The 17,119-nt window shown below is 35.3% G+C and overlaps 1 protein-coding gene across 1 annotated transcript; it reads right to left on the bottom strand.

Moving 5' to 3' along the window:
- Nucleotides 1-8,878: 8,878 nt before the first annotated feature.
- LOC129241653 (uncharacterized) lies at nucleotides 8,879-16,473 on the bottom strand. Its single transcript, XM_054878100.1, has 9 exons — nucleotides 16,294-16,473; nucleotides 15,774-16,215; nucleotides 15,429-15,700; nucleotides 14,751-15,359; nucleotides 13,170-14,037; nucleotides 12,545-13,111; nucleotides 10,039-10,097; nucleotides 9,534-9,975; nucleotides 8,879-9,458 (listed from the first exon to the last, which is right to left on the bottom strand). Exons 1-9 carry the CDS (start codon nucleotides 16,378-16,380, stop codon nucleotides 8,968-8,970), a joined length of 3,837 nt encoding a protein of 1,278 aa, XP_054734075.1. The 5' UTR covers nucleotides 16,381-16,473; the 3' UTR covers nucleotides 8,879-8,967.
- Nucleotides 16,474-17,119: the final 646 nt, after the last annotated feature.

Genomic DNA, 17,119 nt, shown 5'->3' with positions numbered 1-17,119 from the left:
AATTTTTCGTGTAAAGATAAGAGCAATAAGTACACAATAAGTATTAGAATTAACCAAGTCCGACTGTGCATTAAAAGTTCAATGTAATCTTTATTGTACTGTATTGTACAAGGTGGCTCAATAATAATTATCCAATTTTGTTTTTAAATAATTTTTTTACTGAATAAAAAAATAATTTGGAGTGATGGAGACTTTTATTTGAACTTTACGCGCTGTATTATTTGTCTGTTCGTATACTGCAATTGTCTTGTTCACAAGGGTAAAATAATACTGAAGTACGATGCCATTTGCAAAAATTATTAGTTTTTCAATAGGGTGACTAAAATTGCTCCTACTTGAAAAAACATCTCGAGGACGCAAATAAACAGTCGCTAATAACAGACAGAACAAAAAAACCAACGGCTTCACCGTTAATAATTTAAATAAAATCCGACAGATGGGCTGGAAATATCTGATATATCTACTGATAGAAACATTTTCGGTCCAGCCCGTAAACGTACGCGCTTGTCATCAAGTAGCGATGCATAGTTGCAAAATTTATGTTTTTTCCTAATTTCAATTTGAATTTTTATGTTTTGAACTTATGGATTGAGTTTTCACTGTATGCAAATTTAATTTTTTAAAGTTGAGTTTGAGTTGTCTTTGTTTTATAAATACTTATGTAATACGAATTTCATTCCTTTGGGAACATATTCCCAAATTTTATCCCCAATTTTTTTTTTAAACTGCATTCAACTTTCATATCTATTCAAATAGCTAAACTTTTTAATAAATGTATAGATAACACAGCTTTTTTAAATCTGTGGAAGTTATGGTGAATTGTTTCTATTCATAAATCAGGCGATCGTAAAAATATATGCAATTACAGACAGAACGTCAAACGAAGTACTTTTTCGAAGCTGTTTGATTTCATGCTTAAAACGATACTTTTTAACTAGGTCATCATGGTTTTATGACATGTCTAAAAAGTCTACCTGCACCAGTTTATGTTAATTTCCAATAAAATTATCAATTATCAATCATTTGGAGATCAAGTCCAACGTGATTTTATTTATACAGATTTTTCAAAAGCCTTCGACAAGGTTAATCATACTATTCTTATGAATAAACTCTCTGCCTTCGGAATTAAAGAAGTGTTTTTAAAATTTTTCAATAGCTTTTTAACTGGAAGGAATTTCTTGCTCAGTGGATACACTGCAGTCCGCTATTGCTTCTCATTGATGATTTACCATTTTCTTAAAGCGAAATATTTAATATTCGCGGATGATGTGAAATTGTTTTTAAGAATCCGTAACGTGGGTGACTGCAGTAATCTTCAAATTGACCTTGAAAATTTTCACACGCGGTGCACAGTGAATAATTTACTTCTAAATTTTCAAAAATGTTATGTTGTGGCATATTCTATAATAGGAGTACTAGTCCTTATACTTTCAATTGCAATTTGGACGCAAGATATTGAAAAAGATAATAAGACAAAAATTATTAGTTTTTCAATAGGGTGACTAAAATTGCTCCTACTTGAAAAAACATCTCGAGGACGCAAATAAACAGTCGCTAATAACAGACAGAACAAAAAAACCAACGGCTTCACCGTTAATAATTTAAATAAAATCCGACAGATGGGCTGGAAATATCTGATATATCTACTGATAGAAACATTTTCGGTCCAGCCCGTAAACGTACGCGCTTGTCATCAAGTAGCGATGCATAGTTGCAAAATTTATGTTTTTTCCTAATTTCAATTTGAATTTTTATGTTTTGAACTTATGGATTGAGTTTTCACTGTATGCAAATTTAATTTTTTAAAGTTGAGTTTGAGTTGTCTTTGTTTTATAAATACTTATGTAATACGAATTTCATTCCTTTGGGAACATATTCCCAAATTTTATCCCCAATTTTTTTTTTAAACTGCATTCAACTTTCATATCTATTCAAATAGCTAAACTTTTTAATAAATGTATAGATAACACAGCTTTTTTAAATCTGTGGAAGTTATGGTGAATTGTTTCTATTCATAAATCAGGCGATCGTAAAAATATATGCAATTACAGACAGAACGTCAAACGAAGTACTTTTTCGAAGCTGTTTGATTTCATGCTTAAAACGATACTTTTTAACTAGGTCATCATGGTTTTATGACATGTCTAAAAAGTCTACCTGCACCAGTTTATGTTAATTTCCAATAAAATTATCAATTATCAATCATTTGGAGATCAAGTCCAACGTGATTTTATTTATACAGATTTTTCAAAAGCCTTCGACAAGGTTAATCATACTATTCTTATGAATAAACTCTCTGCCTTCGGAATTAAAGAAGTGTTTTTAAAATTTTTCAATAGCTTTTTAACTGGAAGGAATTTCTTGCTCAGTGGATACACTGCAGTCCGCTATTGCTTCTCATTGATGATTTACCATTTTCTTAAAGCGAAATATTTAATATTCGCGGATGATGTGAAATTGTTTTTAAGAATCCGTAACGTGGGTGACTGCAGTAATCTTCAAATTGACCTTGAAAATTTTCACACGCGGTGCACAGTGAATAATTTACTTCTAAATTTTCAAAAATGTAATGTTGTGGCATATTCTATAATAGGAGTACTAGTCCTTATACTTTCAATTGCAATTTGGACGCAAGATATTGAAAAAGATAATAAGATAAAAGACAAAGATTTTATATCCTTACCGAACATTGTCCATTGTCCAATCCATGCGGTTACTTTTGGGATTGCTTCTAGCCCTTTCTGAAGAAGGGAGGACGAGGTGGGATCATCTCATCACCTTCTTCTCAGTTGCCCTGCTCTCGTGGGGCAAAGGTTTCAAAATCTGAGCTCTTATTTTTTCGCTACACCAGCGGATATTGCGAGTTTAAATATCACACACCTGGTGAAACTGAAGTTGAAGCGGTAGTAGTAGCATGAAGCGATTTTTACGAACGTAAGTAGTCACTGTGGCCGTCATCCTCTAATCCAAAACCTTTTCTTCCTTTTTTCCACCTGTCTGGTTCTTTTCCTTCTGAACCGTGAGATTCAGGTATCGATGGGCACTAATACAACGATCATCAAAAGGTGTGTACACAAAGTAAAAAACGCCCTGAAAACGCGACTGGGCAAAGTGTTTCGCAAATTGGTTCTGGCGTAAGCAAAAGTGTGTTGATCTTCACGTAAAATATGTTAATCAACACCGATTCACTTATATGAGCCTGCATATTTATATCCATCACATTTCCATGTCTTGTGAACATTTTTTTTTTGTTTATTTGAAAGGAAGGCATTACACTACTAACATATTTCTGAAAGAAGCTAGTGGTAAAACTTTAGTTATTTGGTGAAACTATGTATCTGAAAGCAATTTTCATCTGCGAAGGTTTCCTTTTATATAAAATTTCGAGCTTGTGCAAAAAAGCTGTAATTTGATACTTTAATTGAAAAATCTTGTATATTTTAGCATAAACTTACATATGAAGCTTTTCACTCAGCTCGCCTCGCACTTAGCCGCTGTTAAACGCTGATAGAACAAGTGAAGGCGGGCCAAAAAGCAGTATAGATTATATAGGCAGTATTATAAGAATATTTATAGTAGAGAGTGGAGGTACATATGTGCCTTATCGGCCGCTGAGTGTGCCAAAAAATATAGAGGGAAAGAAGGTATTAATAAGAAAAGGGAAAAATTATCAAATGCCGAGGGATATGAAAAATATCGTAAAACTAGGTCTGTTCATGCAAAAATTATCCAGTAACTTAATTTCCGAGAATTCTCCTTCAAAGAGAAAAATATCAAAAACAGTGCGTGAACGCAAAACCAGTAACAATTTGCAAGTTTTACAAAATTGTCGGCAAGAAAAATGACAAAAAATAACAAAATTTCATTTGAACTACCTCGTATTAAATTAAAAAAAAAATAAAGCGAATAAAATGTAAAATAACGAGCATGGGAATCACATGATTTCATTTTGTCAACAAAAACAACAGGTATTATTAACAACTAGTCGTCACTAATTATAAATTCGGTAAGGATGATGATGATACAATCGGTTTTATTTTAAATTCTTCAAGTAAATCAAATTAATAATCTTCATAGAAAAATGGGTCTTTACCATGCACACAGGAAGAAGGCATATGTAAATACAAATATGTGAATTTATATACAAATGCGCATAAACATACATATATATGCTCACTCAAGTAGGAGAGAGCCAGATGCCGAACGTTGCCGAACGCGGGGCCGATTGTGCCTCTTTGTTGTTCATTCCGCGCTCTCGTTTGCAGTTCAAGCAAGGTAACGACGCATGAGCAAGATAACGACGCATTTTTTGGTGCGTGCAGCCGGCTAAATCGAATTATAAGACGTTATCACGTCAAAATTTGTTCCATTTCATCATCGCCGTCAGATGAAGAACGTTCCATTAGAAATTGCAACTCGCAAATTTTAATTCGTGTTTATTTTTACTTTGCAATCAGTTGTTTTTCTCACTTGCAAATTCTTACAAGTAGAAATTTATCCAGTAAAAACTTGCAATTTCCCCTCAAAATGAAATAAAACGACACAAAACTCTCACTTTCCCCTACTTGGCAAGGTTTTTGGGTGCATGAACACCAAAACGTAATAATTTGTAACAAGTATTACAAACTATTTGCTTCATGAACAGACCTACTGTAAAAAAAGGATATAGAGATTTGTAGCCAATAAAAAATAATTCGTGCTAAGAGAGACATCGGAGGTAGTTTTGAAAAAGCCTTTTATAGTTCTTCGATAAGTGACGATGGAGAACCCAGTAAAGTTAATAACAAAACAAATACGCCAGAAAGTGAAGATGTGAAAAAATGTCCTGAGTCTTGTTATTGATGAAGCGTATTTTGTTCAAGGGAATAATTGAATTTTATTCAATATAAAAACAATTAAATTTGCTCTCATTCGAAACATGTTCGGTATTTGTGTGAGTAATTCCGAAAACTTTGCCGCAAAAACAAACAAAGTATGCAAATTATTAACGCTTTACAGCGCAAACGTTGAGTCTCCATTTTGTTGCCAACTGTTCAATATAATTGGCACACGGGAAGTGCTGTGTTGTTTGAAGGCCATATTCGAAGGTTTTATCGATGACTTGCGCAAATTGTCCACAAAATTCAACGAATTCAAGACTAACCTGGTATCGCAAAATATTCAAATGGATAAAATTGAGGGTATTTTGGAAAACTGCGTATTAAGCTCATCACAGGCTTGAGTATTTATATGAGCAATACAAAACCGAATGTATTCGGTATAAAACTTTTCACGACTCAAGACCCGCCGGTCAAAATTACGCCAACTGTAATGGAGCTCAAAGGAAAAAAATTAGTTGAAAGTAAATTAAACCAAATGGAGTAAATCCGCAATCATCTTATGTTCACGCGTTGAGCGTTATAAAGTTTACTGGCTTCAAAATAACAAAAAATGGCATTTCTTTGGATTTATCTCCTGTTTTCTTATGCTAGGTTCGGCTGGAAAACATTGGCATTGAAAAATCAAAATCTTTATATCTGACATCTGAGAATGTTCAACCATTCAAAAATTGAAAACTTCGAATGGCGATGAAAGCAGTGACCATGAAAGGGATAACGAAAATACTGAATACCATTGATATTCAAACATTCAAAAATACACCTTTAAAAAAAAAACAAATAAATAAATTTTATATATATAATAATATTATATACATATATAAAAAATAAAACAAAAAAATGAAAAAAACAATAAAATAAAAAAAATAAAATAAGAATAAGATTACAAAAATAAGATACAAATAAAATGAAAAAGAACTTAAATAAAAAAAAAGAAAATAACGAAAATACCGATTATCAATTTTAAAATATTAAATATATTGTAACGCCTTTTAAATAAAAAAAAATAAAAATTAAATTAAAAAAATGGAATTAAAAAAAAAGAAATTATTGGGTATGCGAACAAGTTCCGACCCTTGTAAAAGAGGTGTCACTGCTGATACTATTTTTGTGTTCGCTATAGTAATACACTGGTGATTTGAAGGTGTACCATATATGTGAAGTCTCGATCGCAGAAGTTGACACTCGTTTCAATTGAAAATATCCTTTTTTATCTGACATCAAAAATGTCTACGTTCGTCCCGAAAAAACAGCATTTGCGGGAATTCAAACTTCTTTATTGCCTGAAACGTGTCGTATATTGTTGAATTGAAGGAGAGGGACAATGAGAGACGTTTGGTGACGAGTGAGATGCTTCTTGAACGGCAGAAAAGAAAATATTTTCTGCATCGCATCGTCACTGGTGATGAAAAATGGATTTATTATGATAACCCTAGGTAGGTAGGTAGGGTGGTTGTTATAAAGACACACTTAGACCTTTCGCAGGTCCATTGTGATACCACTGGAGCTTATCCTTACCCTACGTGTTCCTTTTCAAACCATCCGGTAGCTTTAATAAACGAGCAGAGCCTCGTTAGTTTTAGATGGGCTATGTCCGCTACATCGGTTAAAAATACTGTATCAAGAGTGCGCAGCCTTCTCATAGCCAAGCTTTCACACTCACATAAAAGGTGTCTGAACTGTTTCCTCTTCTTCTGTATTAAGACAGCTTCTACAGAAATCGAAGTACGGGAGTCCTAACCTCCTAGCGTGGCTGCCACAATGGCCAGTTAATACCCTATCATTTTTCTTATAGCTTCTCTGTTAAATCTTAGCAAGATCTTCGATCGACCGCTGTTCCAGTTCGGCCATGTCTGCCTGCTTGTTCGCATGTTGTGAGGTTTTGCCAGCTTGTATTTACCTTTTTGATGGTTTCCCTGTCCATAAGTAATTTACAAGTGGCTATAGGCATGGGTATCAGCGCCTTATCCGGTTTGAGATCGAGCGTTGTACCGGTTCGTGCAAGTTCATCCGCCTTGCAGTTTCCTGCTATATTCCTGTGGCCTGGCACCCAGATAAGGTGCACTTGGTAGCACTGTTTTTGACTAGTGCGTTTTTGATTCAAGCGCTTTTATTGCCGCTTGACTGTCCGAGTAAATGAAGACTTCATTTGTGGATAATACTCTCGTTTTTATTACCGTAAGCCCCTCTTTTATGGCAGTGGCTTCCGCCTGAAATACACTGCAATGATCAGGTGGGCGAAATGATTGGCATACTCCGAGCTTATCGGAGTAAACTCCTTACCCTAAGCGTCGAAACAGTTGGAGCCTGCCAGGTGAACCAGGTCCACCGACAGTGAAAAAAATATTCATGCTTCATCTATTATGAACTTCTTAAATCATCTGAAACTATCAGTGGCGATCGTTACCGACTACTGCTAATGCGTTTGAATCGAGCTCTCAAAGAAAAGCGCGCGGAATGGGACGGTAGACATGACAAACTGATTTTGCTGCCGACAGCGCCAGGCCACACGATGCTAAATCGGTCAAGGAATTTTTAAAGGGATTGATTTGGGGAATCTTGTCCCACCCGCTGTATTCCCATACCCAATACATACAAATAAAATTAAATAAAAAAATAATAAAATGAAAGAAAAAAATAATAAAATTAAAGAAAAAAATAATAAAATTAAAGAAAAAAATAATAACATTATATAAAAAAAATTTTATAAAAAACAAAATAGAAAAAAATTTAAAAATAAAATAAAAAAGTTTGAAAATAAAATTAATAAAATTAAAAAAAAAAATAAAACTAAAATTAAAAAAAAAAAATTAAACTAAAATTAAAAAAAAAAAATAAAACTAAAATTAAAAAAAAAAATAAAACTAAAATTAAAAAAAAAAATTAAATTAAATAAAAAAGAAATAACAAAAAAAAGTTAAGTTCTGTGGACTAATAGCATGCAAAAGTTTTTTTTTTAGTATCTATACTTCATTATACCCAAATTTAATAGGCAATAAAGATGCATACCCGGAATTTTTCTAAAAATTCTAATTGAAAAGTGTGAAATTGTGAATTTTTTTTTTGCAATTGGCACAAAGTTTTAAATTAATTATATTTGTATGTTTTTGTATGAATGAACCATATTTTCTTAAAAACAAACTCTTACAATTAACTGAAAAACAAATAAATTGTTAAAACTCTTCCACAAGTCCCTGTGCTATAGTTTTAAAACACAGTGCGCTATTATTTCTATGAACTCTAGTATAAATGGCTATTCGTCGTCCATTTTCACTCTCTTTGATGCACTCACTGTATGGAAATTTTGTTTATTTATTTATGAGGCAATTTTGCCATACACTACCAGAAACACAAAAAATTTAGGCTTTCGTTCGAACGCGCGTCGAACGGCTTGTCAGATATGAAAACACCCCCATACACAAGATAAATGGCTTGGGCAAAGACGAGTTTTTGTCTATTGTGTATTATTGGAAAAGAATTCAAATATATTTTATTCAAATTTTTATAAATAGTATATGTATATGCATGTTACGCATTCCATTTCTTCCATATACTTTCATCATTAGTTTTACAAACCAAAATCGCTTAGCTTAATAGTAAATGTTAAAAAAATACTTAGAAAATGTATCATACGTCTTATATTTCGTTCACGTTGCGCCACACTACTTTTAATAACAATAAAACTTAAAAAAAAAAGAAAAAGGAGAGTCCAATATGAGAAATTAAAAGAGCAACAATGTGCGTCGAGTAGACGAAGATTACCCGTTACGGGTCCACTACTTATAAGCTCAGAGTATTACATACAAGTCCACTCTTATTTGGTGTTGTTATCTCAAACCTTTTACCCTTTTGTCAAAAATTTACCACAGTTTTGATGGTTCGACAGTTCGCTCTCATATGACAACAAATATAATTCAAGTAAAACCACAACGTCGCCAATAAATATAATATTTACTTCTCGCACAAGCATCCACTTGATAGTTTTTCATAAACACAAAACGTTAAGCTGGTGTTTATGACGCAACGTGAACGTTTTATTATTTCCATAAATAATATTTATTCACTACCATGATGTCTTCATTCATTTCAACTAAAGTCTAAATATAGGTATTTCCTCCTCATATAGTGGATCGATTGCTACATCCATTTTCTCTTCCTCTCGCACCACGTCTAATTGACTGTAAGGCTCCAAGTCGTCTGACGATGACGAGGAAGAGATTTGTATGTAATCAATAACGGGCAAGCTATTGGCTTTTACACCAGCCATACTGGCATTTGTGGTTGCGTTGGCGCCACCACTACTTGATATTTCGCTGGTTGAGATCCGAAATTTCAACCCACTTGCACTGCGTGGCGTCACCTTTAAGCTCTTCAATAGTCCACCACGTTGAGTTCGTACGTGTCCACTCGAAAGACCTCTGCCGCGAATTGCCCGACCCCCACGCCGTCTTTTGTTGAATTCGTCCGACTCTGTAGACGACTCGGAGGAGTATAAGCGTCGTTTAAGCGTATCTGTTAAGGTGCGTTCACCACAAAACGAATTATTGCTGGACTTTGACGTTTCATCCAAATCAATGTAGACTGAAAGAGGTGCAAGTAATGCATGCAAAATATGAAAAGAAGTTGAAAGTAAAACGGTATTTTATATGAATGTACCTTTCCTTTCAGCACGCCGCGGCTTTCCCATTTGATTAGCTACCTCCTGCAAATTCATGCGCTGCAAACGCACACTTGGCTGTCGTAATTTTTGCACATCTGCGACTGTCAATCTGCGCAATCTAACCCGCAATTTCTTTGCCATGCAAAGTTTTAGTAGATCCTCTTGTTCTGTTGGGTGCGATTCGTTCTGTACTGTACTTGCAGTCGTTCCGCACTTATCATTATTCGAATTCTTTTCATTTTTAACGCGCGTCACTACGGATAAATTTGATTCATTTTTGGCGACTGCATGATTTTTCGCCTTTACAGGGCTTTGGCGCTCTTTGTCTGTAGCGACGAGTACATCCTCGCTTTGGTCCATCTGTTCGTCTTTACTTAAGTCATTTACTTCGTCACTGTCGCGACGCGCAGTTGTAGAGACGTCGCTTTCATCTTCATGCTGTTAAAATAACAATAATAATAATAAATTTGAAATGAGTTATTAGAAATTTCAAAGGTATACCATTTCCAAATCGGTAAATGACTCTGATTTGTCCTTATTTGTTTCTGCGGAAGCTGAAGCTGCAATAATTCATAAAAGCAATATTTAGACATAAGGTTCAAATTAAAATAAATAAATCGCATAATTCGTCAAAGCATAGAAAGCGGAAATTAATTTTAAAAAGCCTTGCAGTTATTAGTATTCTAACAGCGTTGATGGATAATGGTACTGCACTTGACTGGATATAAATCTGGTTCGTTTCCGTAACTTACACCCGACTGGGGATGGCGTTAGACTCAGATGAATATGATTCAAATCTCTCAGGTTCCCTGATTTTGTTCTAATTTTTTTTTTATGAGTGTTCGAAGAATTGTGATTAACCTCTTTTTTTTAATTCCATTTTGTCGTAAAGTTCGTACACCTCTTAGTTTCATCGAATTTATAATAATAAATGAGATACAGTTCGCAGATCTTTTCATAAATATTTCACAAAGATTTTCTTCGAACATTTTTAGTTCGTTATGAGCTCTATGAACCCTTGTTCAATTGACTCCTGGGCTGGGGTTAGATTCAGATTTATTGCAGGTTTACACTTTGCCTACTTTGCACAAATTTATTATTTCTTTCTTTATGTATTTATATGTATATTTAAACGAATTATTGTAAAAATTATTGTAATGTAAGATGAAATATTTATAAATAAATAAAGAAGAATTACTACTACTACTACTTTGCCTGCACAGCCCTATGTGCCTTGCGCTATGGTTGATTTCAGTGTTAAAGTTGGCATTTCCTTGCCGTCCACTAGTTCTTGATGTCGCTGCTAACTTCCGATTTCTGCTCTTATTCTTACAAGCGTTTCTCGAAACCTTATTTAAGCTGTCGTGGTTTGGTCGGATTTTCGAAAGCTTCTGCTATACGAGTATATCAGTATCTCAAGATCTTCGTGCGCTTGTGCATCTGTATCGCTCATTTCCTTACGTGTCTCTCATTTTTCTCACACCCGATAGCAAATAGTGTTAGTAATGGCACCTTATGCATTTCGTTCAAGGCTTTTCGATATGCTATCGACATCAGACATTTTCGAATATATAGGCTTTTCCAATAAGAGGTGTTATTCAATGTTAAGATCAATGGTTTCGTTGCTTGGGTGGCACGTAGCGCCGTATTGTTGAAAACAAACGTTGTCCAGATCAATATCCGGACATAAAAAATCGTTAATCATCTCTCGGTAGCACAGTCCATTCACCGTAGCTGTAGCTCCAGCTTTATTTTCGAAAAGGTAAGGTCCAATGACTCCGCCGGGGAAACGTTGAGGATAGAGGGGCTTTTCCACAATAACTCTTGGATTTTCTGAGCCCCAGATCCGACAATTTTGTTGACGAAGCCACCGAAGTGGAAATGGGCCTCATCACTCAAGATGATTTTTCGATGGAATTCCGGATCAATTTCATGCATTTCAACGACCCAATCAGCAAAGACACGACGTTGTTGATGATTGGCCGGCTTGAGTTCTTGTGTTAACTGGACTTTATAAGCCGTAAGACCCTTTATGCAAAATACGGTGTAGTGGCGTCTGTGGAATGCCTAATTCCAAAGAACGACGAGGAATGGACAAACCTAGGTTTTCTTGAACACTTTCGGCTGCGACAGCAATATTTTAGGCTGTTCTTGAGCGACGTGCACGGGATTTATTGTTCACATCACTAACTTGTTCCAACAGCTCGAATTTTTTCACCAATTTCTGTATTGCGGTTGTTGTTGTTGTAGCAGCATAAACATTCCCCATTCTTACATACGGGGAATGCTGCTGGAGTGGCAATCCTTGGCCGGATATAAATAAGGGTCGTTTCGGTAACATAGAACCGACTGCGGTGGAAACGTCTGTATTGCGGTCCGACAAGGTGCTTCACGATGACCCAAAAATGTTCGAGTTTTACGAACCGTCTCTGCCAAATTTTCACCATTTTTATAGTGAATTTTAATAATTTCAGTGAGTTGTTTAAGCGTGTATCGTTCCATTTTTATTTAGTTTCTACTTGTCAAATATCAAAACATGACAGCTTCAAAAGTGACATCTACCGAAATAGCGGGCTATTCAAAATAACACCTGTTATTGGAAAATCCTTTATATCGGAACTACGCCAGTGTATTCGAAGATATGGCTTCTGACATGTCTACGAAGTTACTGGGGTTTCAGCAGATGTCTGTTGGATTAGTCCCTGCTGTAATACCCTTCATTAACTGGGAGCATAACGAGAACATCAATCCGTTGAGCAAATCCACTCTGTAAAGAACCCCTGCATAAGACCTACCATCGTCATACCAAAAAAGCAGTGACTTCTTTACTGCATTAATCTAAAACAACAGAGGTTTTAATTCCTAAACTTCAGTACATCAATTATGATTGCAGTATCATCTCTTACGGCTTAAAATAAGAGATTTCGATGCTATGCCTTAGTGCGTTGATAAAGTCGCGCAAAAAAGTATATAATGAAAATAAAAATTGAATTAAATGTATACCTACTTTTCTGCATACTTCCTTCCTTGCCAGTCTCTTTGTTCTTTCCAAACTTTTGAGCTTCCTCAGCTCGCATAATAGCTTCCGCGTTCCTTATTTGTTGACGCCTCTCTTCTAACATTTTATACTTTAATCTCTGCTCGTTAAGTAGTTTGATGCTATTCGTTTTCAATACTTCTAACTTGGCCGACTTATTGAACAAGGTGCTAGTCTCTAAATGAGGTACATTATTCTCTATGGTTTTCAATTCTTGCCCATTTAAACTCCAAATATCTGGAAATGGATTGAAACCGCTGGTACTATTGCTGAACACTTTGCGTTCATTTAGAATTTCGTTAAAATCACGTTTCGTCTCATTTATTGTGGCTGTGCCAGCTTCACTGGTATCACAAACTGATTCCTTCACTTCTTCGGTTAGCTGATCTGATTTCTTTATGTCCTCCTCCTTTTCTTCGTTTGACATAATTTCATCCTTTTCCAAGACATTCGCAATCATGGCGGCAGCACGTGCTCGTGTACGGCGTGTACTCATGAAATACGTATCGAATAGTAGCGAGTGATCGGTTTTCTTAGCTGAAATTGAAGAAACCATTATGGTTTAAATGGTTGTAGATCATTAAATTTTACTTACGTTCATGCTTAGCCGGCTCATCCAAATCGGAATCGGCTTCAAAGTCTTCGGAGTCTTCATCCTCATTCTCATCGCTACTGTCTTTGCTAAAATTTGGCATGCCTGTATTCTCATAGCCCTGCTCGATACTACCATAATCTAACTGCGGCCGATGTTTGTACTTTTCATAGTCAATTTTCAAAAATTTAAGACGATCATTTGCCTCAGCCATATTCAGCTCTATAAAGTGGCGTTTCTGTTCGGCATCTTTTAGCAGACTTTTGCAACGCTTGCGCAATTCGACCCAATTAAGAGCCCAAGCAAAACTTTTATTTCGTGGCAGGAAAATGACAGTGAGCAGATCTTTAATGGTGTTTTCGGGTAGTTTGAAGGCCCGCAAAGCGTTGCACAATTGTCCATAATCAATCTCGGGTGCATCGTGGTTTGCTAATTTTACAATTTCTTTTACATCAATAGTTGAACTAAGCAATCCGTACTTAGCATTAATAGCATTCACTTTCTCTCCTTTGTCACCTTTTTCGCGCCGATCTCTTCTACTATCGTATCTTTCCTCATCATCGTAGTTTTCACCAGTTTCAAAACGGTGACTCAGACGATTCGCGCGCATACCACTACGTATTACAGTTTCATAGTACTTTTTACAGGGATTTAAATAAAAGCCAGTCAACCAAAATTCTTGTTCCATAAAAAGATGTTCTTGGAAAATTAATGCCAAATCTTCAAAGTGTTTGGAGAGTTTTACTTCGAGGTTTAGTAAGAATTCAGGTGTTAAACCTGGATGATAGCGCCAAGTTTCAATGGCATTCAATTGCAGTCCAATAATCTTTAGCAGTACTATAAGCTTAGCGAAGTACCAGCCTCTGTGTGTCTAGAAATGCAGAAAATAGATAAGAAATAAATATTTATAATCTGTATTTAATAATATTTTCAACTGCTTAATGTCATCCAAACACGTAGTATGCCCTTTACCGGCGACTTAAGTAATTTAAGCCATACAGGTTGCAAAGCACAATTCAAGGAAGATAATGGTAAAGTATATGGTAAGCGAATGAACCTCAGTCGTTTGCTTCTCGAGCTAAGAAATATAGATGTTGTTGTTGTCGTAGCAGTAGAAATATAGATTGTTGGATTCGGGTTAAGTTCTTCATAGTTTAAAAAGTACTTAACTAGGTAGAGTACTTAATTATGTAGAGTATAAGGCAAGCGAATGAGCCTCACTAGTTTGTTTTTCGAGTTTAGAAATATAGACCGTAGGATTCGGGGTAAGTTCTTTATAGCTTAAAAGTGCACTTTGTATTTAAATTATTCCAAAAGCCTATTGTTAATACATTTAGTACTTGTTGTTGTTGTTGTAGCAGCATAAACATTCCCGATACTTACGTACGGGGAATGCTGCCGGAGTGACAGTCCTTGGCGAATGTAAATCCGGGTCGTTTCGGTAACGTGGAACCGACGGTCGTGGAAACGACAGGGTGTCATGTAGTGGTTATCACGCGTGCTTCACATTTAGTACTAATTAATGCTAGTGCATGCAGTAAACGCGCAAATTTCTTTGAAATATAAATGCTAAACCTCACTTACCCGCTTCACCAATACAGTATAAACATAATTGAGCACATCGGAGTTATTTGGCAAATTTTGGAAAACTGGATCAACGCGACGTTCGTTTTCCTCATCCGCTGCAAAAAGTTGTTTGTTTCCACCATCTGTATGCTCCGTACTGCCAATGTTGCTCAGGCGATTCCCTTTACACATTTTAGTATAGAAACATGTAAGATTTTCTTTAGTAATCGACAAGCTGTGGCTACGGCGTTTCATTTCTTTTTTGTGCAATTCGTTCATCATAAATTCTTCGCTTCGTTCCCTTTCAATTATATACAAATGAATAACACGTTTAAAATCTTCGATGCACTTATTGAAATCGTCCTCATTCAATTTATTCATTTCCATTATTTGATGACCAAGCAAATAGCTCATATAGGATTGTGATATAACACCAAAAAGGCTAACGAAATTTTCGTCGTATGAATCGTATATGAAGGCATCAATGAACTCATTACTACTTATTTGCAGATTAATACACGTTATGGCAATATAACGGGCTGGCGTGTATTCCATTTGCTCCGCTGAATTTTCTTTAATGCTTGCACAGTCTATCATATTTCGATAGTAAAAACGTATGTTATTTAGCTGCAAAAACAAAGAAATAAAAATAGTAAACCATCCTTTACCACGTCCCTTAATTTCCAGTATACTCACCACATTATCAATAACGAAACCGCGTATATCATCCATTTCATATATGGCCATTAAGTAAATATGGCATATAAGTATTAAACACGTTTTGTGCTGGTTTTTCACTTCTGGATGCGCAAGTTTTGCTTCGAGCTTGCTCTGTTCATACTCATGATTCCAGGCAGCAATGATGCGCATCGATAATTTACGAACACCTTCGAAAATGCCGCCGTCAAAGAGTTTGATGAGACGCAATAATAGCAAGGCTAAACCCTCCTTTTGAAGATGTTGGATATCTAATTATTAAAGGAGCATTAAATAAATTAATATTTGTGGCACAAAATTCAAATAGGTACTCAAGGAATCTACCTTCAACTGTAGCTGGTGCCTCTACATGCTCACTCGACTGCTTCAAACTTTCAACCAAATTTCTATTACATACCATAAACTGATTTAAATATGGTATATCCCACGGTTTGACACCCAATTGTAGTGCGTACTCCCAATTGAAGATATCGCTACCAGGTAATTTTTGCAACACATTTTTTGCACGCTTAATACAAACAAGGAGCATAGCTTTGTGGTGGGGTCTGCACTCCTCCCACTCCTTGCTAAACCAAATGTCCAGTGAATATTGTACAATTTGCTTTAGGACAGTGTTCAAATAGGGTGGTATAACGTTCTTATTTCCCAGGTCATCCCAATGCATCTGACATACCTCCCAACCATAAAACAGTAATTCCAAACGTTCGCGTCCCATCAGTTGAAACACATCCAAATCGGAGTCTTTCATAGTGTACAGCATTTTAATCTGTTAAAATTAAAAAAAGAAACAAATAACAATTAAATCAAAATAGTAGCATAAATCTTGGGAACCTTTGCAACTCACCGCAACAAATTCATGAAATCCAGCTTTCAGTGCAGAATTACAGAAGTGCTCCCGGTTCTGCGTATTATATGGCAATATGATATCCATTTTTGGATCTTTCGAGTTGAATTTACAACAAAATATATTAGTACAATTGCATTATTTACGACTTCCCCGAAATTTTCAAACTATTATGCGACACCGCATACAAACAATTGTAATCAGCTGATTTACGCGCGCAGTGTTGGTAAGTGTGAAACACGCTGGTCACGTAGACCGTACGACCTTCTGATTCAAATTGTGAATAATTTATCGTATACACACGCAATCAGTAGAGCCTCCGAACTATCGATAGTTGAGACCATGGTTTTCGATAGTTGATAGTTCTAGGCAAAAGGCTGACAGTTTGCGGATGAACATTCCTTTAAAAATAATTTTCGGATGAACCTTTACAAGATGAGTTTTTTTATAGATTATAAATTATAAATGATAAAATCAAGTAAGTACTTACTACTTCTTCAGCCATATTCAGCGAGTTCCGAAAGCAAATTGTAAATACGCCGCGGAAATAAAGGATTTTCGCGAATTACATGGCGGAACATAGTAATAAATTGTTTCTCCTGTCACATCTATATACCAATATCGATAGACTTACTGTGAGCGTCAAAATAAAGTGTACAAAGCATTTTGTTATAATATGGATTTTATTTCAGTCTTTTATAACAAAACAATATATTTTAAGTTCATGTTTTTTAAATTAGTTTTTGATTCTCTACTAATTACTAGAAAACAACAAAAAAATAAATTACAAAAACAAAAATTGTAAGACAATTACACTTTGATCTTA

Source organism: Anastrepha obliqua, chromosome 3 (assembly GCF_027943255.1).
Source record: "Anastrepha obliqua isolate idAnaObli1 chromosome 3, idAnaObli1_1.0, whole genome shotgun sequence".
Classification (NCBI taxonomy): domain Eukaryota; kingdom Metazoa; phylum Arthropoda; class Insecta; order Diptera; family Tephritidae; genus Anastrepha; species Anastrepha obliqua.
Note: the sequence above shows the minus strand (reverse complement) of the source record. Positions and strands in the feature narration are given on the sequence as shown.